At 41.7% G+C, this 22,846-nt stretch overlaps 1 protein-coding gene and 1 long non-coding RNA gene across 2 annotated transcripts; both read left to right on the top strand.

The window, feature by feature from the left end:
* The first annotated feature begins 4,678 nt into the window (after nt 1-4,678).
* On the top strand, nt 4,679-14,137 carry st8sia1 (ST8 alpha-N-acetyl-neuraminide alpha-2,8-sialyltransferase 1). Its single transcript, XM_076111744.1, has 5 exons — nt 4,679-5,622; nt 6,663-6,807; nt 10,581-10,690; nt 12,557-12,649; nt 13,290-14,137. Exons 1-5 carry the CDS (start codon nt 5,444-5,446, stop codon nt 13,768-13,770), a joined length of 1,008 nt encoding a protein of 335 aa, XP_075967859.1. The 5' UTR covers nt 4,679-5,443; the 3' UTR covers nt 13,771-14,137.
* Nucleotides 14,138-14,141: 4 nt separating this feature from the next.
* LOC142971119 (uncharacterized) lies at nt 14,142-17,348 on the top strand. Its single transcript, XR_012959337.1, has 2 exons — nt 14,142-16,592; nt 16,699-17,348. It is a non-coding gene; the product is annotated as an uncharacterized LOC142971119 (long non-coding RNA).
* Nucleotides 17,349-22,846: the final 5,498 nt, after the last annotated feature.

The following is a 22,846-nucleotide window of genomic DNA, read 5'->3' as shown; positions in this document are numbered from 1 at the left end:
TGTCTATAAACAAGAACAAAAAAAATTACAAATCATTATACAAAATTCTAATTTAAACCACACAAAATGTGAGGACTTCACTGAAAGACCTAAAGACTTAAAACTCACTATAAAGCAATGGTTGTTTTACCTGCAAATGGGTGTCTATAAAGATGAGAGTCAAACGGTGGCCGCTGGAGACAATGGGCAGCTTTTTATGTGAGCCGTGAGGACAGCAGATGTAACGTCTGCTCCCAAGAATGTGCTGGCACGAGACCAAGCATGAAAGATCACCTCCCCTGACACTGCAACAGCACCAGGGGAGGGTAATAATAAGTCTTGAGCATAACCTTAATGGTATCGTTTAGATATTTACTCCTGTAGCGTGAAATAATCATGAATATTGACGGGCTGTATCTTTCACATTTAGGAGTAAAGGAAATGTTTGAAAATCTTATTTCCTTTCTTGCCAAGAGTTGATGAACTATATAGCTGGAGCCAGAAGCTGCTTAGCTTAGCTTAGCTTAGCATAAAGACTGGAAGCAGGGGGAAACAGCTAATGAACATGTGCGTACAAAAACCAAAGTGTAAAAATAGTCAATTCATCATTTTATGGGAGGTTATGTGCGGGACTATTTCTTGGGCAGGACCAGTGGTTATAGGCAACGAGCTGTCATTTTGACTTTGTTTTTGTACCGATTAAACAAGTGTGCAACTGTGCTTTAAACAAAACATGGCATTTGAGTAATCACATTCATGACTTAGAAGTAAGAGGAATAGTGACTCATACATCAGAAAGAGTTCAAACTAAGTAACATTTTACGAGTACAATACACACCCAGATAACAGGCATAGCAAAAATACAATCATATTCTAAGAATAGGTCAGGCCCCTCTCCCATCACAGGCTGCTTTTAACTATCGACGCACAACATTAGATTTAAAGAAACAATTCAGTCAAACTAAATATTGTTCTTTTCCTGACTGTTTCTGGGTATTTAGTCAAACATGTCCTCCTGTACAAAGGTTAATGTGTACATTACCACTGATTTATCCGAGGGGCAAGTGTAGTCAAGGTTAAACAGCAGGGATTACTTCCATTGACATTTGATCTTTTTCTAATCACTGTTATTATGATGAAAATACTTGTTGGTGTAATTATACAGCATCACAAAATAACGAGAGGTTGTTCCATGTTTGTCGGATGAGGGGTAGGTGGAATAGCAGGTTTGAATATCTGCTATTGTGAAGATATATAATTTATTGTCTCAACGGTCTCAGATTGTAAACAGAAAAGGAAAGAACATGAGACACAGGGCAGTCTGTCAAAATCATGTAGCATGGAAACACTTGCTACAGATACAGCACCAAAGGAAAAATGTGAAAAGGTTGGAAAATCTGCGAAACTAATGTTATTACATCAGCCTTAGCTGTAAATATTAGCATGCTAACATGCTAAACTGAGTCACTGCAGTTGACTTTGACTCTTTGTCCTGTGTGTTTGTATTTACATCTGCTGTCAACAATTTCTTGGCCTGACTTTATCAGGATTTCAGAGCTAATCGTGGCCTGAGCTCTGACACTTCTTGCAAATCACTTCACCCCGAAGCATCAAGTTGCTCTTCTTTCCACCGGCTCACACTGGAATAAAGCTGATGCAAGTGCTAAGGTGTTTTTGGTAAACAGGGCATCAGCAGCAAGGACGCCTTCGGAAGAGTCGAAAGTCTACGCTGAGCCTTTGTTATCTGTGAGTTGTGACGGCTTCTCAGCAATTAGAAACCAGGGTGAAAAGGAAGGAGAAGATTTGTCTGCATATTAAATATCTCATTCCTTTTGTCATGTCCCCCCCATACACAGATCTAATACATGGTTGTCAATTACACATAAAAAAAAATATGTAATTATAAAATATGTGATATAAATGTTCATACATTTGATAAGAGAGCCATATTTAATATAGACTATATAAATAATCATATTAGGTATCACTATTTCATTTTATTAATTATTCATATCCCAAAATATCTTCTTTGTCAATGCATCAGGCTTCAACATATACAGACACAGTATTGTACACGTGTAATAGGTCTGTATATTGAAATTACAATCATGAAATTCAATAAAAAAATATGTTTTTCCTTTGTAAATAATGCGATAAGAAAGGTAGACATGCCCCCTAGGAAACAATCTCATAATAGGTGCATGTATTATACAAACAGTGATATTAAATTGTTACACTACAAGCCTCTGAGCATCCAAATTCATTTCCCTAGTTTCCCAGGGCACACTTGCAGATATATAATCTGTTTAACATTTGCAATCAAAGTTGCTGTTAAATGCTACCGTGTAAAACACTGAGCGCTGTGGCTTCCTGCCACTAATACCAGAGGAGGAACTGGAGCTGAAGAAGAGACAATGCCTCAGTGAGCAATGAGGGCCAATAAAAGGAGCAAGACGCGGGGGACAGCAAATGTTCTTTCATCATTTATTTTTTTCCCGTGATCCTCAGCAGGTGGGAGCTCTATTTCTGCTGCAACCCAACTCCCCCCCCCCCCCCCCTGTCTCCACACAGACACACACAAAGTAAAACACAGGGAGGCCTTGGTAGCAGGGAAGGGCTTGTTATGCACTTTCTGCTACCGTTGCTTTCGTAAATAGGTAGCTGACGGCTCAATGTGGTGTCACCCCGCACATAACAGTTTGACTCGTTTTGAAGCTTTGGGGTGGAAAGAAAGAAAAGGGAACATTTGCTACAGCTGCATTATTCTCTGAGGCAGGATGTCGATGGGTGATCGTCAAGGATTTCACCTCCTCACGTGCTCTTTGAAAGTGTTATATGTTCTGTCAGTTGTCTGTCCATCTGAACCCACTGCCACGACAGAGCCAGTTCAGTCATGAGATGACGAGGCGTTAACTTAACTCGACATCACTGTGTATTGTACTGAACACTAAACCATCAATGTGTCAGGGACACTGACTTTTCATATACGCGGTGGAAAGTACCTTTGCTCGCATACAGGACCAAAGTGCAATTTTGAGGTACTTTGTTTGAGTATTCCCATTTTATGTTACTTTATACTTCTTCTCCACGACAATTCAGGAGGAAATATTTAATTCACTCCATTTTTTGACAGCTCTATGGTTACTAATTCAGAAACAATCATCAGTTTATTGTATATGACGCATGTTCCACCTCGACCAGCTACAAAAGTAAAATGCTACTTAAAATGCATAATCCATAATACAGAATATCCTTCATAGGGGCCAGTAGTTTTGCTATTAATACTTTAAGTATCTTATGACTGGTGATGGAGTATTTCTAAACTGCAGTATACTTTCATTTGAGCAAAGGATGTGAATACCTCTTGATATTTATCAATGCTGTCCATCTTACTGTATCTACCCGCACTTTCACCTACTTGTCTATCCAGATGAAAGGGGTAAGTGGGCAGTGAGATGACTGCAGGAGAATTATTGTTATTATGTACTTGGTTGTAGTAGCCTTACGGGTGATTAAAATACATTTATTTTTATTCTTGTGCTGTTTAAATGTGCTTTCTTCATGTTTTTGTGCAGTGTTTTTCAAGTGTGTATTTTATTTATTTGTTTTTCTTTTGTTTGTTTGTTTACTTATTTGAGAAGTAAATGTATTCATTGTATTTATTTTATTGTTATTTTATTAATCTAGTTTTTATGTCAAGCTGTTTTACTTCTATTACAAAAAAAAACAATTACTTGAAATGCCTCTAACCACACGTGATTTTTTTTTTTTTAATGGAACGTAAGGCAACTGCAATTCAGTATAGACTTTGTCCACGGGAGGGGAGCAGAGGTTTATTATTTTACACATCGCTGCAGCTACTGGTGTGCAGGAAACAGCGTCTCAATCAATCATCTTAAAGCCTTTTTCCTTCAGTGCAGACAAAGTCCAGCAGGGGGCGGCGGCGCTTCACATCACAGATCTCAGCGGGAGGCTTTCATAAGCACATTCACTTTCAGCCTCCAGTGTCAAGCTACCGGGAATGAAAACAGGACAATGAAGCAGGACTTTCAAAATAATACCCATGCTAACGAGTTGTTTAGTTATAGCAAATTGAAGTAACTGTTTATCTGCAGTGGGGACATTAACAGTTTGTAATTGTCTGAGAGTTCAACCCCCAAAAAGCCTATTTTAATTATGATACTGAGGTGTCCCTTTAGTCCTAGACAGTTTATGAGATAATGGACCTCTGAGCAGAGACATAAAGGGCCCCTCTCTTACCTATTTGAAAAAGGAAATAAGGAAAAGAAATTAAACAAAAATGAAAGGACTCAAGACATGACCTAGTAGGCCAGTTTATTAATATATCCATGCTTTTTGCACAAAAGAGGCTAGATGCATTTGCAAGCACATGTATTAGTGTATCCTCTACTTTATAAATATCTATTTAAATCAATTGTTGTTGAACAAGTATTTGTAAAAATTTGAACTTCAGTGTCTTCAGTAACTATTCAAGATATCACATTTACCTCCTCAACCCAATGGACCATTCTAGGGCATACAATCTCCCATACTCCTTGTTTCCATTATCAGCTGGTGTGGATGCTAAAATGTAGCTTTATCCTCAAACCTTTAGCATAATATAGCATCCTGTGCACATCTGGGACCATTTTGCAGCGCTCTGGAAATCAGTAGGAAATACCAACAAGTCAGCAGGAGACACGTTTTTAACTATGTTGAGAGAGATTTGGTGCTCGCATCGGCTTACGCTAGCTAGTCCACATGAGGAGTTGCTGTTTTAGTTGTTCTTTGTTTGCGTGCTTTTATTTTGAAGGTCGACTTCGGTTGTCATCCGGGCCATTTCTGGCCAACTTGAAGCGCCTCCATGCGCACAAGGAGCACTTTGTCTCGGCGGAGGCGGGTGTTGACAGGAGAAAGAGGGGGAGACTGAATTGGACTGGCCCGGTTCACTTGCACCGCAGACCCTGCAGCAGGACGAGGACAGCGGAGGCCCCGAGGACAGGACCGGAGGGCAGGAGAAAGAGGATCAACGTGGACCGGGATCGGGGTAGGGGGGGCCCTTTTGGATTGGGATACAGAGGGCCACCGGGCTGGGAGGGGGGTCCGCATGATTCCTTACAACCAGGCTGTGATGATGGTGGAGATGCACCGAAATCAGTGCGGCGGATTCCTGCAGAGCCCGACACTGTGCACCACAGCCCCGCAACCGAGTGTGAGCTGCTGCAGGGTTAGACGCTCCTGCTTCTCTCCATCAGAGCCTCACCAACGTAAACCGGTTTTCCAGACCGAAGGTTGACACCCAACAGCCGCCTACCTTGCGAGCTCCATTCATTCACGGAGATTTGCAGCGGGACGGAGAGACCAGCTCTGAGCCAGCTTTGAGTCTGTGTTCTACTGCACCCGGTCTTGATTTGCATGCACCGGTTGTTTTGATCCGTGCAATAGACAAGAGGAGGTGGGGAAGATGTTGGCGCGATGCTACCGGGGCAAGCTGTCGGTGTGGGCCGCTATGTGCGTGCTGGTGCTCTGCTGGTTCTACGTGTTCCCCGTCTACAGACTCCCACGCGACAAAGAAATAGTGGACGAGGTGCTGAGGCAGGGGCACGTATGGCAGAAGAACCAGACGGGCATCGATTTATACAGGTTCGTCTCAGGTCTCCGATTTCTGTCCATTGGTTTTAAAGCAGTGTTTCCCAAACTATGGCCCGGTGCCCGCAGCTGTCCCTAGGCGGGCTCTAAGAAAATTGATTATATTTCCCTTTTTGTTTATGTTTTTTTTTTTTTAACCTTGCATCCACTTTAGAGCACACTAAATGTAAATAATGCAAATCTATAATAAGTTATATTAAGCAGCAAACATAGGGGTTCTAGGGAATCATTCCTATCACTGAGTGTCTGTGGCCTGACCTCCTTTGTCTGCATTAGAAGACCCTGAACAGATGGGCATAATGTCAATATGATGAGACTGTATATCTAATGGAAAGTGGTTGATATTAGTCTTTCATAAAATACCCCAATCTTTCAAAAATAACAACTGTTATTCTACCAAAAACATTCTTAAAAGCTTTGTATCTGTCAAAGCTTTGTGTGATATCCTACAGGAACATTACAGTAATGCCAAAGAGAGATACAAACGTATCATAAACACTCTCTATCTACTACCACAAACGCTGTGTGGGTCTTTCATTTAGACAGTGACGCTGATTTTGAAAGCAAACCAGATGAACGGGCCACAGTAGTGGCAGGCCTTGTTTAAATTATTATTCAGAATATGAGAGTATTCTCCAGTGCAGAGCCGATGAGGATAACGAGAGACGGTGACACCTGCAGAGCAGCGGACAGGGAGGATGTGATGCTCACTTGGAGACGTGGTTTTAAAGCCTGACAGCTGTAAAGACCCCTGTTTGGTCATGAAATATTTAACATATTACTGAATCTCGCTATCCTTGAAACTCCAGACATATATAACCTAAAATATATGATGATTTCCTCTGATATACAGCACTGGACCGTACTCTGGTTCCTGTCCTGCCATATTAATACACATCTTACTGGGTATCGCTACGCAAATAATGAATCAATTATTAAAGCCTGTTTTTTGTCTTGTTGAATCCAATTTGAGTTAAACTGTCCAGAGATCTCCACAGACCAGATTTATTATTTCCCACATCCTCTCTACACAGGAAGTTGCTGACAAAGTGCTGCGATCCGCGGAGGATGTTTGCGGTGACCAAGGAGAACTCGCCGATGGGCAAGGTCCTGTGGTACGATGGCGAGTTTTACCACTCGCACACTGTGAACAACGAGACTTACCCACTCCTTGTGAAGGTATGTTGACAGAAAACCATTACTCTGAGATGCAGATGTGCTCTTGAAAAGGAACTAAAACCAGATTAAATTCAGTCTGGTCTAATGGAAATTGATTTCTCTCCCACTCAGCACAATACAACACTGTTGTGGGGACTGTGGGTTTTAACGTGGGTCCTTGTTGGTCCATAATAGAGGAAGAAGAGAGGATTACTGGTACACTCTAAACAATTTCACCGTAAAATAATGGTGAAGCTACCATAATTTACTTTTACGGTATCTTACTGTATACTGGATTACGGTATGTGATAGTAGGATAACTCGGTTTTACGGTGATTTTACGGTATATGCCAGAATGTTACTGTTTATTTACAAAGGGTAATACAACCCAATAGTTTTGCATTTCATTTCCAACAAATAAAAGAATAACAACAGACATTCAATACATAATTGTTGCAGTTTAATACATGTTCTCAAGACAAATAATAAAGGGACATTTGTACTACATCACAAAATTCACAATGTACTGCATGTTTAGAAGAAAACAAATAAAATCATAACATCTTTAATGACCGGCTTAACTGAACTCATGAGGATAACCTCAGACTAGTAGCTCCGAGATCGAAAAGTGGCCGTTGGTCAGCCTATCCTAAGAGTGGCATGCTACCGTTGTTCAGCAGTAGGTACCGATCCCTGAGTGGTATGCTACTTGTTCAGTGGTACCGATCCCTGAGTGGTATGCTACTTGTTCAGTGGTACCGATCCCTGAGTGGTATGCTACTTGTTCAGTGGTACCGATCCCTGAGTGGTATGCTACTTGTTCAGTGGTACCGATCCCTGAGTGGTATGCTACTTGTTCAGTGGTACCGATCCCTGGAGTGGTATGCTACTTGTTCAGCAGTAGGTACCTATCCCTGGAGTGGTATGCTACTTGTTCAGCAGTAGGTACCTATCCCTGGAGTGGTATGCTACTTGTTCAGTGGTAGGTACCTAGACACAGTGTCAGTTCACAGCCAGAATGAAAGATACTCCATCTTACTCTTTCACTTTTACATGAATCGCCGCGATATGCATCTTTCACTTTGTTTCTGTTGCTGTAGTTGCATGACATGTTACAACTGGAAAGGTGCAGATGAGGACGCATTTGAAATGTTTTTTTACATAAACTCCGAGCTCCTGCTCTGTGTTCATGGCTCAACAGGAAACGTCTTGTCCTGTTGTTCTTCCACTTCGGTCTAATCTGCGATCGAGATGTTTAAAGCATGGGTACAAACCGGAGGAGGATGTTCTTCAAGTGTCTCCCTTCCAAGTTGTTTCCTCTTTCCTTTCCATCTAGAGGCTTTACTATTGTACATCATGTATGGGCTATTTTTACATGGCTTCGTGCCCGTGTGTGGGTGTGCATGTGGATGAGGGTGTTTGTGTCTGGACACGGTGAAAAAATAAAAAGAGAACCTCTGGTGTAGGTGCTGTTTGCCGTGGTTTTTGTATCCAGGGTCAATGCACCTCACTAATAATGAAGATTGGATTCCTATTACTGATGCCACGGATTTGCAGTCTAATATCCTGCTTGGTAAATGCGATGAATATGTGACCCCAATTTGCAGGCGTGAGCTGTGCATGTTCATGAGGGATGGGGGAGGTGAGAAAAAAGGTGTGTGTGTGTGTGTGTGTGTGTGTGTGTGTGTGTGTGTGTGTGTGTGTGTGTGTGTGTGTGCGCGTGTGCGTGTGCGTGTGCGTGCGTGCGTGCGTGCGTGCGTGCGTGCGTGCGTGCGAGAGAGATGGACAAAGCACAAGCTCTCGCACACATGTATTCTCTTCCTTGTGCTGTGATTGCAGGTTAGAACACAGACAGACAGCCGCACTACACTAAGCTGCCAACACCCACAGTATTTGGGCATCTGCCAGGGAATGTGGCAATTAGGGCTTTTAACAGTTAATTGCTGGTTGGTTCAATGGCTCGAACAGGGCATCCACACATGCAGTTCACTGGACTGTACAGTAGAGTCCTATGATTTCTTCTTCTAGCATCTAAGCAAGTTTGACAATTTCCCTGAAAAAAATCTGTGAATTTTGACAAAATAGTTTAACATCATGGTAACATGAATATATTTTGACTTCTGGCTTGTTCCGTCAGACCAAAACATGGATTGTGAGAGGTATTGTTTTAATCAATTTCTGACATGTTATGGACAAATACATTAATGGTATAATCAATAAATGATAGCTATCAATCAGCCATACATTACAATGAACAACCAAAACTAAAATATGTCAATGACTTTCCAGAAATTGCTGGACCATGTGCTACTGTAATAAGTGTCCCCCCCCCTCAAATTTTAAGCCCAACTTGCTGGTTCCCCTCCCCTGCTAGATGTGCTGTTAGCAGGGTATTGTCCTCTGACTCAACCCCCTGTCACGGTCTAAAAGAGCCCCTGAGGCAAGAAGAGATGTGTGTGCCTTTTTCTGTGTGTGTGTGTGTGTGTATTCTTAAGTGTGTGCACTCCAGGGGTAATAATGAGCACAATTGTTTCCGCCATCTCGCTTAATCCATGCCTCTGATTTAAATGCAGCCAAGGCAAAGAGACAGGACATTTTTGGCCCTTGCTTCATGAAGCGTGTTATTTCAGTGTTCTCTGTAGACAGCTTTAATAAGATCCTATACAAGGATTTACTCGAAATGATGATAGGGTAGCGACTCCCATCCCGGGGGTTACTTGTACCCTAGTCTGACTCACCAGATGTAGACCGTGGGTATAAGTCTGCCATTAAGTATGAATCCACATATCAGCTAGTCAGCTAATAGAGGAGTCTAAACAGTTAGTTAAACATGATGAATAAACATTTCAACTAGCTAAAACGTATGGATGAACAGTTCAAATAAGTAGCTAGTAAGTATTGAAAAGGGCTGAATGGATAAACAAACTAAACGTAACGTATAAATGGTTGAAACACCCATTGCTGCCACTTATGGTAGTTAATTTGTATTAAAAGAATTGTAAAATGTCCCTCTTTTAAATTTTTAATAGTCGTATAATGTCCAGTTCAAAACAATTTAAATGAGCATTGACAGGTGAAAGAAAAGACTTGTTACACAGATTTGGTTATAACGGAAGGGTAGCAGAAGAGATAACAATTTTTAGAAAGCGTTTGTTTGTTTCCATTGTTGACATTTGTTTCCTATGAAAAACAATGTGGAAACGTTAATCTCAAAGTACACATTCATTGAGTTGTTTTTGGCTCTTTTCTATATCCTGTTCATTTTTTTTGTTTACAGGGATGAGAAAAGAGTTTGTTTACTTGGCAGTACGTCCTTTTTCTTTAAAGATTTGTTTATGTTTCCTCTGTATTTTTCATTAAATAATCTCACCATACAATATAGACTTTACTCTTGGACCAAAGCCAGAAATGGAATCTGATTCATAAACTGTATGACCCCGACTTGGTTTTGTCCACCTCCTCACTTCTTATCTCCATGCTGGTTTTTCCATCAGCACATGAGGCTGTGAAGGGAAATTAGCAGGAGGCCAAAGTCCTGTGCACAGGGTGACTCATGCACCTGCATCAATTGTAGGGTGCCGGTTGAGAGAAAATAATAATAGTAATACATTTTAATTTTTATAGCAAGATACGCAAAGGCACTTTACATGGTAAAAATAGGAAACAATAAAAGCAGTTACAACATGAACAGAAGACATGACGTTACAAAATCGACCTGGAATATTTGCTTTTGTGCGTGTGTGTCGGTGCTTTTGTGTGCGCGCTAACAGAGCTGCATGTCTCCCTCTGACCAGGACAACCCTCTGCAGCGGCCGCTGAAGAAGTGTGCAGTGGTGGGCAACGGGGGCATTCTCCGGCACAGCAAATGTGGACGGGACATTGACCAGGCCGATTTCATCCTTCGGTGAGAAACAAGGGACTCTGCGGGCCTGTGAGCGCCCGCGTGTGCATTGCATACGACTGCTTTCGCTGCTCCTTCAAATGTGAATCGGCCGTGCCCGAGAGAGTAGCCGAACGCCGTCGGTGATAATGAGAGCTGGTGTCGACTGCAGCCAAGAGGGAAAGGCAGAGACAGAAAAATGGGCCCACAGCGAGGGAGGAGAGAAAAGAGGTTAGGTGTGAGTAAGCAAAAGAGGAACAGACTTAAGAGGAGGGAGGAAGAGGATAGGAGGCATGAAGCAGAATCAAACCATATAGAGCACACTCCATGCTAGATTTAAAAAAAAATGTGAGGTGATGGGCAATGTGGTGAAGGAGAATCATTTAGTTTGAATATGACTTTTCTGTTTGACACACGTAATCAAAGAGATGCTGTTGATAAACAGCCCCATGTATACAAATACAGTTTTATTCAGATTATAGTAAAAAAAAATGCAGCAAGGCAGCATCTTTCTTCAACAGCTGTTCATGCCGCATGCCCTTCAATGGGTGTTGACTGACTTCTTAAATTACCTTTTATTGGCGTCTCTTCACTCCCAGAACCGTAAACATGGTTTTGTACCTATTTTTTTCACACCAGATGACTGGTTCCTAAACTAAAGGGTTTAGTGTTTCTTTGTGCAAGTCTACTATGAGCTAAAAGTAAGAAGAAGAAAAAAGAATAATATGGAGCCGCAGATGGCTGGAAGATGCAGAAAACATATATAATTTATATCGCAGCAGGCTCAGCCACAAGACACGACATGCAAAATGTACCTTTTAATGTGATATTAAAACAAGCTCACTACAGTTTATAACGGGTCTCTGGACAGCAGCCATGAGGGAAATCCGACCTTAAAACTGCAAAGGGGCGACCAAAAATTCTGACACGGCAGAAATCCATCGAAACACCTCGAGCCAGATCGTTGATTGTTCAGGCAATAGTGAAGCATCCTCAAACTGCACGTCACATGACACCCTTATACGGTAACTTTGCATAACTAACAGTCTGTTCTGAGACTGGTCAAACTGACGCTGCTTTGCATCTGTGATGTGATGCAAAACATATTATTCAAAAAAGTACACAGGTGCTTGTGAATGAAATAGTTTCATTATGTGAACTGTACGTTTATTGTCACTTAAAAAGAGGGAAGTACTCGAATGCAATGTTCCACCAGGAAGTGAGTACCTACCCATCTTGTAACTTTTTACCAGCCAGTCCACGTCACCGTACGTTCTGGTAGAGATACGAAAATGTCTTGTCATCATTTATACCGATTTCTGCCTTGTGACGGAGCAATTTTAGGCCACACCGACTCATTAATCAACAGTAGTGGTTCAGGCGACCAGATTTAACTGACTGGAGATGGCCAGAGTCAGACAAATGAAACTCCAAAGAGAGAGTAATCTGTCGGCATCAGGGAGGAGGGACCCAACAGATAGCAGACCGGTTACTGAGATAGGTGAACATAAGCTTTACGCCAAAGCTTATCAAAAGTTTGGAAGCAAAGCAGGACTGATTAACCCCGAGGGAGGACACTTTACAGTAAAGTCACAATGGCATCAGCACACACGTGAACAAATAATCCTTTCTAGCTGTTCTTTATTTCCTCTAAATTATCATTATTTCGGAAGCTGAAGCGCTGTTTGTTGGTTAGAGAGAGAGAAAGTAAGTGAAAGTCCATCACTGAGTTTTATTACAAAGGGACATTGTCGCTCCAGTTATTGAAGATTAAAAACGTGGCAACCGCTTCTCAGCCACTGCTACTGTAAGTGCTTGACCCACTAACCATTTTCAGTACAGAGTGTGTGCGAAATGTTCAATAAAGCATGTGTGTTTTGTTCATTTTAGGTGCAACCTCCCACCACTGTCAAAGGAATACGTGGAGGATGTGGGAACCAGAACTCACCTGGTCACAGCCAACCCCAGCATCATAGAGAAAAGGTGATCAGTCAGAATCAATAAAACATGCATCATAAAGAGATGTTGATCACTTTCAGAAGAGAGGGCATGTAAGCGCGGCGCAGGTGTGAGCGTCCTAGCATACTATTGGCTATTTACGTTGTGGCATCAGTGTGGTGATCTCAGGAGATTTTAAAAAAAAGCAACAATTCAAACTTCATATGGCACTTAAGAAGTCGAGTTTACAAATGTAATTAATGGAAATTGAAATGTGCATTATCCAAGACGAGCATATTTCAACAACAAGACAATTCAAAGTGCTTTACATGAGACATGAAAAGGCGTTAAGATATAAAAGAAACAAGGCATTATAAAAATACACGCATGAATAGGATTAAGAGTGAAATATAATAATAATTCCCTCTCCGACTGTTCACTCTAAATTGTAAAACATCTGTTTCTGCAAATGATGTAATGTTAAACTTCGTCTTTAGTTAGTGGGTAAGTGCCTGAATCCCCCATTGTGTTCCTGTAGTGGTACAACACAAGAAATTCATTTCCTCTCTAGACAGGAAGAAAGGGAGCAGACAGCTCCACAGATGAGTCAACCAGTCGTCAGGTCATGAGTGACTCCACATTCACAATAACTCCCGCTCTCCCTCTTTATCACTCTGTCTCTCAGATTTCAGAACCTCCTGTGGTCGAGAAAAGGTTTTGTGGACAGTATGAAGGTCTACGGCTCCAGCTACATCTACATGCCAGCGTTCTCCATGAAGACGGGCACCGACCTGTCACTGCGGGCGCATTACGCCCTGGCGGACACCTCCTCCAACCTCACCATGCTCTTTGCCAACCCCGAATTCCTGCGCACGGTGGGAAAATTCTGGAAAGCCCACGGCGTGCACGCCACACGCCTCTCCACGGGGCTCTTCCTGGTCAGCCTGGCCCTGGGGCTGTGCGAGGAGGTGACGGTCTACGGCTTCTGGCCGTTTTCCGTCAGCCTGGACGAGCAGCCGGTCAGCCACCATTACTACGACAACATCCTGCCCGACAAGTGGTACCACGCCATGCCCGAGGAGTTTGTCCAGCTTTGGCACCTGCACAAAAGCGGCACGTTGCGCACGAGAGTGGGACGCTGCTCCTCTCCGAAAGGAGGGAGTTAGAGCGTCCTGATGAGTGAAGCGAGAGCGGCCAGTTGAAGTTTAGTGGGCTGCAGGAAGCAGATGAAAACATTTGGCGGAAAGTTGTCGCTATGACAAAAAAAATGTGTGCGCGTATTTGCCTTGAGGAACCTCGGTACTGCATCTTTGTCCATACACACTCCTGCTGTCCCGCCAGCTAATCCCTAATTAACATGAGAATGTCCTCCACCCAGACCAGCTGCACCAGGATACACACTTGCAGCCAAACACACACACACACACACACACAGTACCAAATCTTGCCATGTCTCTTTCCCTCGTTTCTGAAAGTGTGTATGTGTGCGTGGGTGGGTGTTTGTTTGTGGGAGGCCTCAGCTGGAACTGAAAATGTGTGGGGTTGGGTGGGTGGGGGATGTTTTTTTGTATTCTGACTACTGTATCTGAGTGACATATGGGGCAGCTGGACCAAACCCCCCTCGGGGTCAGAGACAGAAGGAGTGGAGGACCAGGGGGAATAATAAAAGGCACTGAAAGACTGGCGAAATACAAGGAACAAGGGAGAGATAATGGTATCCTGGTACCTAGTAGCTTGAATAGGACCGGAATTTAATGGAGGAAAAGAAAAAAGACTGGCGGGGGGGGAGTGAAAGCGGGTCTGGTATGTGTATGAAAGGATTTTTCTCTCTGCTTTTCTTCAACCCGAGCGCTTGGTTGGCATTCTGTGGTTCCAAATAGAGCTTTAGTTCAAAGCAGGAGCCATCAGAAATGGAGTCTTAAGTCCTATGTACACCAGAATGTTTATCCAAGTTCTATTTACACCCTTCACGGAAAAGGGAAAATGAGTACACCCCTGGTGTCCACATTGTTTTGGTTTGCCAAATGTGATTTTCAGGATCAATGTGAATTTATTTTTTCTCAGTCAATCAGTGGCCATGAAGAGAAGGCACAACACCTTTTCAATATATGTAATCAGAAATGCGAACAAACCTCACATATATGTACCTCATTTCAAAGTGGACATCATCACCGACCGACTATTTGGTACGATTCACTCCCAAGAAGGCTCCCCAAGCCATCTCTTGGTATCTGTACTATACTTGCCAAGTGCCGAGCCAAGGGAACAGTGGTCTCTTTGAGACCCACTCCAGCACTGTCCTTGTGCTCTAGAATGGCACGACACTGATCTAAAGAGAGGAAGTGGCAGAGAAACAGACTGGATGTCACAAAGTGGAATTTTAGTGGTTGACACGAGGAGAAAACGACTCGCTCATGTAGAAGCCAACACGACAGACACGGAGGTTGTTTTGTTTTCTATACTTGCCGGCCTTGCAGATGGAAGACTTGATTTTAAAATTGTTTCATTTTTTGTAACGTGTTATTTAAGAGTGATAAATGTGACCGTGCCATATTGTCGATAAGGATCACTCTGCATGGAAAGTGCATGGAGTGTACCACAATCCTTGAAAATACTCCTTGGAGTTAAGGTACATGTGTGTATAGTGTAGTGCTTTATGCTTTTATTTTACTCATCGTCTGTTAAGCTGAATAAGGTCCATTGCCTTTTTGAGACGTATTAAATCAAAAAAAAAAAGGAGGATTCAAACGAGGGATATTTCTAATGCTGACCATGCTCTTGACTCTGCGGATCAATCGATATGCGATAGTGACCTCTGACATTGTGTGAAATGAACTTAAAGAGGGCTACATACTGCTGGACCAAGTGAATGAAGAGAAACTAAATCAAATCATTTCAAGTCCAAATGCTCATGTCGCTCTCCGCTCTACACTTTGACCCATTCGTTTTACTTATTGTGTTGTTTATTATTTGCACCTTTTATTAGTTTCTCTCCTTGTTGTGAATGAGTGAGATGTGACATTTTGATTAAGCATGGTTTTTTTTTTTAAACGTGTATGTCTGATCCGAGTCCTCATTCCATCCTATCTGAGTGATAAAAGAAGCTGATGTTTGTTATCAAAAGGGAGATTAATCTGTCATGTAAATATTGGTCTGTTGGCGCATTGGCCCATTAGTTTTAGATCTCCAAGCGTTCTTTAAAAGTATACTTTTTCCAAACTTCTGGTCCAAATAAACGGCAGTTGTTGCCAACAGCAAACATCTGAATCTTTGACGCTGTGCTCTACAACCTGCACAGCTTACATATCTGTGCAGCTTGTAAGTTGATATTTAAAACACTTAAGTGACCGTCATTCATTTTGAACATTGAATTTGAATATCGAGCGTGGAAGAACATGCAAGACCAATATCACCAGCGAGAGAAGCATGTCATCAATGATGTTTTTCCTTTTTTTCATTCCAATCCCAGGTTTCATATCGACTGGTTGAACACGGCAACGTGTGCTCTGCAGTTTCATAATCACGCTTGTGTTTTATCGTATATATTGTCAACATCAAATTTCAAGAAACTGAATAGAGATTTTGCCACATTATGAGAAATGCACTTGTTCGCTTTCTTGCTAAGAGTTGGATGGGAAGATTGACACGCTCTGTGTGAATGGTAAATATGCAGCATCAGCCAGTTAGCTTAGCTTAGCATAAAGACTGGAAACGGGGGAAACAGCTAGCCTACCGACACCTCCAAAAGCTCACTAGTTATCATTTGTGAGTTTACCTTGGAATTTACATTAGAGACAAGATGACCGCAGAAACTATAAAAATGTGTATATGACTAAATATAAATAAATATTTTTCCTGTAGGCTCCAAGGGAAGAAATCAACAGATTCACTGATTTTATTTGGGGCGGGAATTCTGGCTGCAGTGAAACCACCGAGCCCATAGCCACACTGCGAGCCTCGATCAATACGTAATGACAAGTAATCATTTGTAAGTAAGATAATTCATAACAGCTGTTTCCCTCCGTTTCCTTGCTGCGCCTTCATATTTGGCGTAGCAGACATGAAAATAATAACGTTCTTGTTCTTCTTCAAAGCTGCAAGCATTAACATGAGGTCATCGGAAGAAAAAGAAGCGGAACATAACTGAAGGAAATGGAGGATGGCTCGTACACAATGGCAGCACTGTCCATTTTCTTGGACACATTTAGGGGGGGACCGATTTGGTGTCATGAGTCTGGTCATGGAAAGGCCACATGTTTGATCCCCGTAGCGGCCGCGTTATCGGCTACAGTGTCCTTAAAGCAAGGCATGCGTGATTTATGAAACCTGCCACTGTGTTCTCGCCAAACGATTAGTTCCGTATCCTTATTTCCCCTCATGATAATGTCTTCTACTGTTTGGTGGAAAAACAGAAGTCATTCATTCAAATTCTTCACAGAGCTTTAAAAAAAGAGAAGAGATTTTAAGTTACACGATATGATGATTTTCTAATCGATAATTGACATCATTTTCGTTTGTGTTTTTTTGAATTAGGTTAAAACAAATACGAATAATGATTTGTAAAGGCTGTTTGACTCATTTTGTATTAATACCGGACCAGAGGGCTCAACTTTCCTACATATTTAAATATTTGATGTTATGCCAAGCTTGGTTATTTTAAATAACGGTTGTAAATGTGCTTTATTTACCTTGACTGCCTGAATTTGTTATTAAAAAAAAATAAAAAATCTTCTTGTTTGCGCAACCCTGACTGTCACCTCCCCTGCTCGTTCATGTCATCTGATGTGAACAACCCTGCCTGAGCATGTTAAAATAAATCAGAAGTACACTTCAAAATGGACTAAACCGACTGTATGTGTCACCTGGATTCAACTGTGAAGGATAAGTAAGAAAGAAAGTAATGAAACCAGCCATATCAAAGGCTGGTACCCAATAAAAGAAGGAAAATGAAAAATATGCATCTCAGCTTTGTAGTTTCCTTTCGAGTGATGTTGTAGAGCCACATGGTCACGGCTCTGCTCATTTTTAGGCAATAAGTCTCGTTTTGTAGCCCGATATGAATGTGAAACAGAAGACAAATGTATTTTTTATCATATCTTTTTCTAGGCTCTCTGTCCTGTACTTTCCCTTTGCACAGAAACTTTGCCGCCCACATCATTTGTTTAGTGGTTATGAATATTTCTGCTCTGGGGAAATTGTGTCAGTGAAACCGTCTGCTGGTCACAGCCCTGCCTGTTTTCTGGGCCACACATTTTTGAAAGGGGCGTCGGCAGAAGCTACACAGCTGTTTCCTGCTGCACCTTTCAGCTGTTTTTGCACACAGCTCATTTTGTATGATCGAGGCCCTCGTTTGTCTATCTGAAGTGGTGAGATGGATCATATTAAGGATGATATTCAATTAATGAGTGTGTTTGTATGTAAATTGGCAATTCCACCTTTAGAGAATGATATGTTTTCTTTCTACCCAGGATTAGACAGGTGCAAGTGCAGTTTGACAGTGTGCTGAAAGGTGCAGATTAACTTAACTAAAAGGTGCAGCATTATTGGGTGTGTAGGGACTAGTTTAACTAACACTGAATGCCGTAAATACCATATTTAGGGAGGCTTGCAGCATGGCATTACGGATTGCAGTGTTGGCCTGGTCTGTCAGTCCACACAGTAGATCCACCACATTGGTCCAGTCTGAAATATATCCGCACACTTATTGAATGGATTGAGTCAAACAAACAACCCGGACTTTCAACCCAAAAGTGTGGTTGAATTATTTTGTAGTTAAATTACTAACTAAGTGGTGCGTCATAGTTTGATGCCAAACTGGGACGATTAACATGGTAATCATTAGCTCTAAAATACCAGCATAGTCATTGTCAGATATTTGACATTTTCAAATATAACCTTAAGAATTGTCAAAATAGGAGCTTCATGCTCTTACAACTATGTATAATTGTCTGTCTGAAAACAGACATGCCTCACTTTTTCTCCACTTGCCAAGTCTATGTCTATTTATGGCACTACGGCAACCTACCCATAGAAAGTAGCAAATGCCAACTTGAGTGGGATTAAGAAGCTCTCCGTCTCTCTCGCATGCTCATCGTCTCTGCTCTAATAAAGCATATGAGAGCAACTCTGGACATGGATGAGGGTTATTTTCAGCTCAAGAATCCACTAATTCACATCACATGAACCTGAATATAAGCTTTTGTGTACGTTTACAGTGAACATGCTATAGGATATGTTGGTTTTGTTAAGTTACACTAAAATCTAAGATCGACATTAATTGTGAATCTCATATTGACTTCAATTATTTTTGTTTCGTTTTCATGGTTAATTCCGGTCACAGATTTGGTAAATAACGAATATGGAGCTCCAGTGTGCTCGTGTTCTGCTCTGCTATGAGTGGTGACTGGGAAATAAACCAAACTGTAAACACTATTTTTGATGGCCAGATCACCTCCTTTAAGTCTGTAATGAAAGACTCAGCAACTGTCTGGCTTTGCCTTGTTTTTATTTGCTTACCGCAGCATCACTGGTGCTCTTACTGGGTGTTTTTCCTTCTCTTTAGATCCATCTTACAGCGAAATACATTGCAGGATTCATTCAGGCTTTTATACGCAAGTCAACTGAGGCATCTACGTATACATTCAACAAGAATGTTTGGTCCTGCCAGTGATGCCAGCAGTAGATATTCAATGACTTTTCTTTTAAATGTCTAATTACTACGCATTGTTAAACACTGCCAGTGCATTCAATCCTTATCATTCTACATCCTACAGAATGATCCTGTAATCCTATAATATGGTTAAATTATTTAGATGATTTTGTCATGTAAAGAAAACCACTTTGTTTCTCTGTTTAATCACCCTCATACTAATTCACGGTGACCTACAACCTTTGTTGCAGGGAAACTCAATGCAGTCTCAGTCTGACCTATAACAAGACCTGAATGTTGTTGTTTTTTTATATACTGTGTACTTTTGTATCTAGTGTCTTCTATAATTTATCTTTCAAATACAGCCATGCCAGTGACTCTGTGAGGCTGTACTCTGAGCATAATGCTAACACTAGCATGGTAACGTGCTCACAGTGACGATGCAAACATGCTGATGTCTAGCAGGTATAATAATTACCGTGTTTATCATCATAGTTTGGTGCGTTAGAAAACGAACATGTGTTAATTGGCACAAAGAACAGCTGTGGCTAAATGTCATTAGTTTTGCAGGTATTTGGTACCAATTTGGTTAAATATTGACTTGATGATGGCACTCGAGGAAACAATTACAATTCATCCTGAGGGGAACATGAATGCCAGTACTACATTTCATGGCAATCCATCCAATGGTTGGTGAGATGTTTGACTCGTGTTTGACCATCTGACTTTGCCAGAGTCGCGTCGCTAGCATAGCCAAAAATCATAAACATTTATTTAAAGTTAAGATACATGGAATGTACTTAGAAGCACTAATCAAGTATTTGATATTCTCCATCATCACCAAATCAGAACATTATGTAGGCTAATATGGACTGGGCCTGTGAGTGCCTGGATCAGATGTGCTGCGGCGCTATTAAGCATCAGCAGATCTGCAGTCTGAAATAGATCAATAGTGTAATGCCACTTTAGTGGCCACTAACATGCAGTTGGATGGTATTGTGTTTCAGGCACACATAGAACTATACTCCATTTCTGCATCCAAAGAGATTCGACCTTTTAAACAATAAAGTTTGTTAATGGGTCTGTGGATTTCCCCTAAAGTCCTCCTTCTTCTGATCAAATCCAGACTCCAAACAGTGAGAGAAAGTCTCCCCATCCAGCAGTTCTCCTCTTGTTCCTTCTGACGTGGTAGGACGGTGTCTCTACAATGCTTACTTTAACCAACAGAAGTTGTCAGTATGTGGTTGTGGTACATGTGACCTCTTCTGTAACATACATTAACAGGAAAAGGTCTGTCTTCGTCCATGGTGTCTATGCCATTAAGCAGTGTCTCAGCTGCCAGCTGTTTGTATTTGATGGTATTAATCGATCAGTTCCAAGTAGTCTTCCAAGTTCATATATATAGATGAACTACTATATACGTCCATTCTATATTTATACTGTATTCATCCACAATTATGCACATGATTTTCCTCCCCCTGTCGTCCTTCCCGCCTCTTGAATACAAGCGATATTTACACAAGATAAGAGGGTTGGTGTGCTGGAAATCAAGGTATTTCCTTGAGAGAAATCAAAAGTATCCTAAGCTTTCTGTCTTTTAAGTATTTATTACAGGATAATATATAGAAAAGATTATAAAAGCATACAAACAAATCAAACACTTCTAAACGAGCATAAACAGCTGAAATGTGCACTAGCAAATTAAAACAGATTAAAACAGAGTCATAGGTTGCTATACAGCTGAATAGCAGAGAGAGAACCGTCACCCTGCTGAATGAAAGGTGTCTCAGCCTCTCGACAGAGAAAGGTTTCCTTAAATGCACGTCTGAGTGATCAGCAGAAATATGTGTCCGTCAACGTTTAGCTATAGCCGGGCCCTTGTGGTCTACGGAATGTTTACACAGACCCGGCAACCAGCTTGGGAAGAAACCCTTACTTGGTTCTCATGCAGAAACAGGAGATGCTGCTCGGTGGGCCCCTGAGCCAAAGTTTTCGAACTAGATAGAAAACACATGTGCACAGATTCAAGTCAAAATATAAGACACATTAAAACATTTTTCCCCCTGACAGTTGGTATTGGGGAAACAAATGAAAGCAGTGTTTCTGTGCAGTCTCAACTAAACCAATCTCACAAGCAAACAAGCTTTGTCAAGATCTGCAATGGGGCGTCAAACGCTTTTTGTGTCTTCAAAAATGTAGATTTCTCAAACATTTCTAGGACAATAACAACTGAGTTCTTCATTCTGACCCTTGATGTACATTTATATCGTAGATCTATGAGCCTGCCGGCGAACAAGCATCTGCACTTCATGTTTTATGAGGTGCATGTCGGAAATACATTTGGCAGTAGCATAGCGGTGTGATAAATGCTGCTGCAAAGGGACGTAACGGCGATTCAACTATCACTCAACACATTTTGAACATAAAAAAAGACGATGTCACATTGCATTTATATGAACACATTAATAGAATGCACATGTTGCTGTTGTTAGAAGATGCACCTAATATTGCACAGTCTGTAACGGCCAACGAACATTGGAAAGAATCAAATAAATGGTTTCCTTTTAATGACTTTTCTTTCTCTCCATTTGGCATGCTCCCTCAACTATATGTCATTTTCTCCGTCGATATGGGGCAGTACGCTCGCCCCTTTACATACGCACACACATGTACCCTCACTGTCAGACACATGGCCTTGCCTGGGCTCTCTGGCATCCTGTAAATGCACTGCAGGCATAGGGAGGGGAAACAAACCCACGGAGAGGCCGTTGGGAAATGCAAACGCAAAAATGTTTCCCCACCGGTGCCCAATGTCAGCTCTCATTACATTCAGCAGCAGAACCCACTGGGCCAATTAGGGTATGGGGCTGCACTCCTAAAAGCTGTGGGATTGGCCGACGGGAGGGTAACTCCCTCCCTAGTCTTGAAATTATGGAGGAATAATAAGGGAGACTTGTGGGAGGTCAGCAGTGCACAGGAATGTTTCAATTAGTGAATGGATGGAGTTGGAAAATGCTTGTAGAGCTACTCTGTTAGGTGCACCATCTTCACAGTGCTCGTATTTTTAAGCGGGCTGAGTGGGAGAACCAATCGAGGCTTGTTAGAGAAATCCAAGGGAGGGAGGGAGTGTTCTTTTATTCAAATGTTATAAGGCCTGCCTGTTGTGAGAATAAAATAACAAACAATGAGAGACTCACTTCAGTATCCTTGTCTTTCCCCCAGTGTTTGTTTAATTACTGGTGGGTCACCGGCTCATGTCTTGTATGTCTCCATATGACAAATGAGAGCTCAAAAAAAAAAAGCAACAAAAAAAGGTTCATAGAGAGAAAGAAAAGAGGTATCATCTGTTATCTCTGTCATCTAGCTCTCTCCCTGGTTGCATGCCATTCCCCCCCTCCATCCAATACATAATGTATCACATAGCCAACAGGAGGGAAAGCAGGAAGCCCCTGGGATGATTTCCAAAGAATGGAGGGTAATTTGGAGATGGCCCATGTGGTCTATTTGAATTGACTGGACGAGGATGAGATTTAGAAGGCTTCAGGAGCTGATTTAGCAGATTGTGATTCTGGGGTAATAATTCAAACCAAGCG

This window comes from Anarhichas minor, unplaced genomic scaffold (assembly GCF_050575085.1).
Source record: "Anarhichas minor isolate MPS153535 unplaced genomic scaffold, ASM5057508v1 ptg000045l, whole genome shotgun sequence".
Lineage (NCBI taxonomy): Eukaryota > Metazoa > Chordata > Actinopteri > Perciformes > Anarhichadidae > Anarhichas > Anarhichas minor.
Note: the sequence above shows the minus strand (reverse complement) of the source record. Positions and strands in the feature narration are given on the sequence as shown.

Coding starts and splice junctions, on each gene's coding strand:
- st8sia1 (XM_076111744.1), top strand. CDS start 5,444: ATGTTGGCGCGATGCTACCGGGGCAAGCTGTCGGTGTGGGCCGCTATG. Junction 6,808..10,580: donor CTTACCCACTCCTTGTGAAG/GTATGTTGACAG, acceptor CCCTCTGACCAG/GACAACCCTCTGCAGCGGCC. Junction 12,650..13,289: donor CCCAGCATCATAGAGAAAAG/GTGATCAGTCAG, acceptor TCTGTCTCTCAG/ATTTCAGAACCTCCTGTGGT.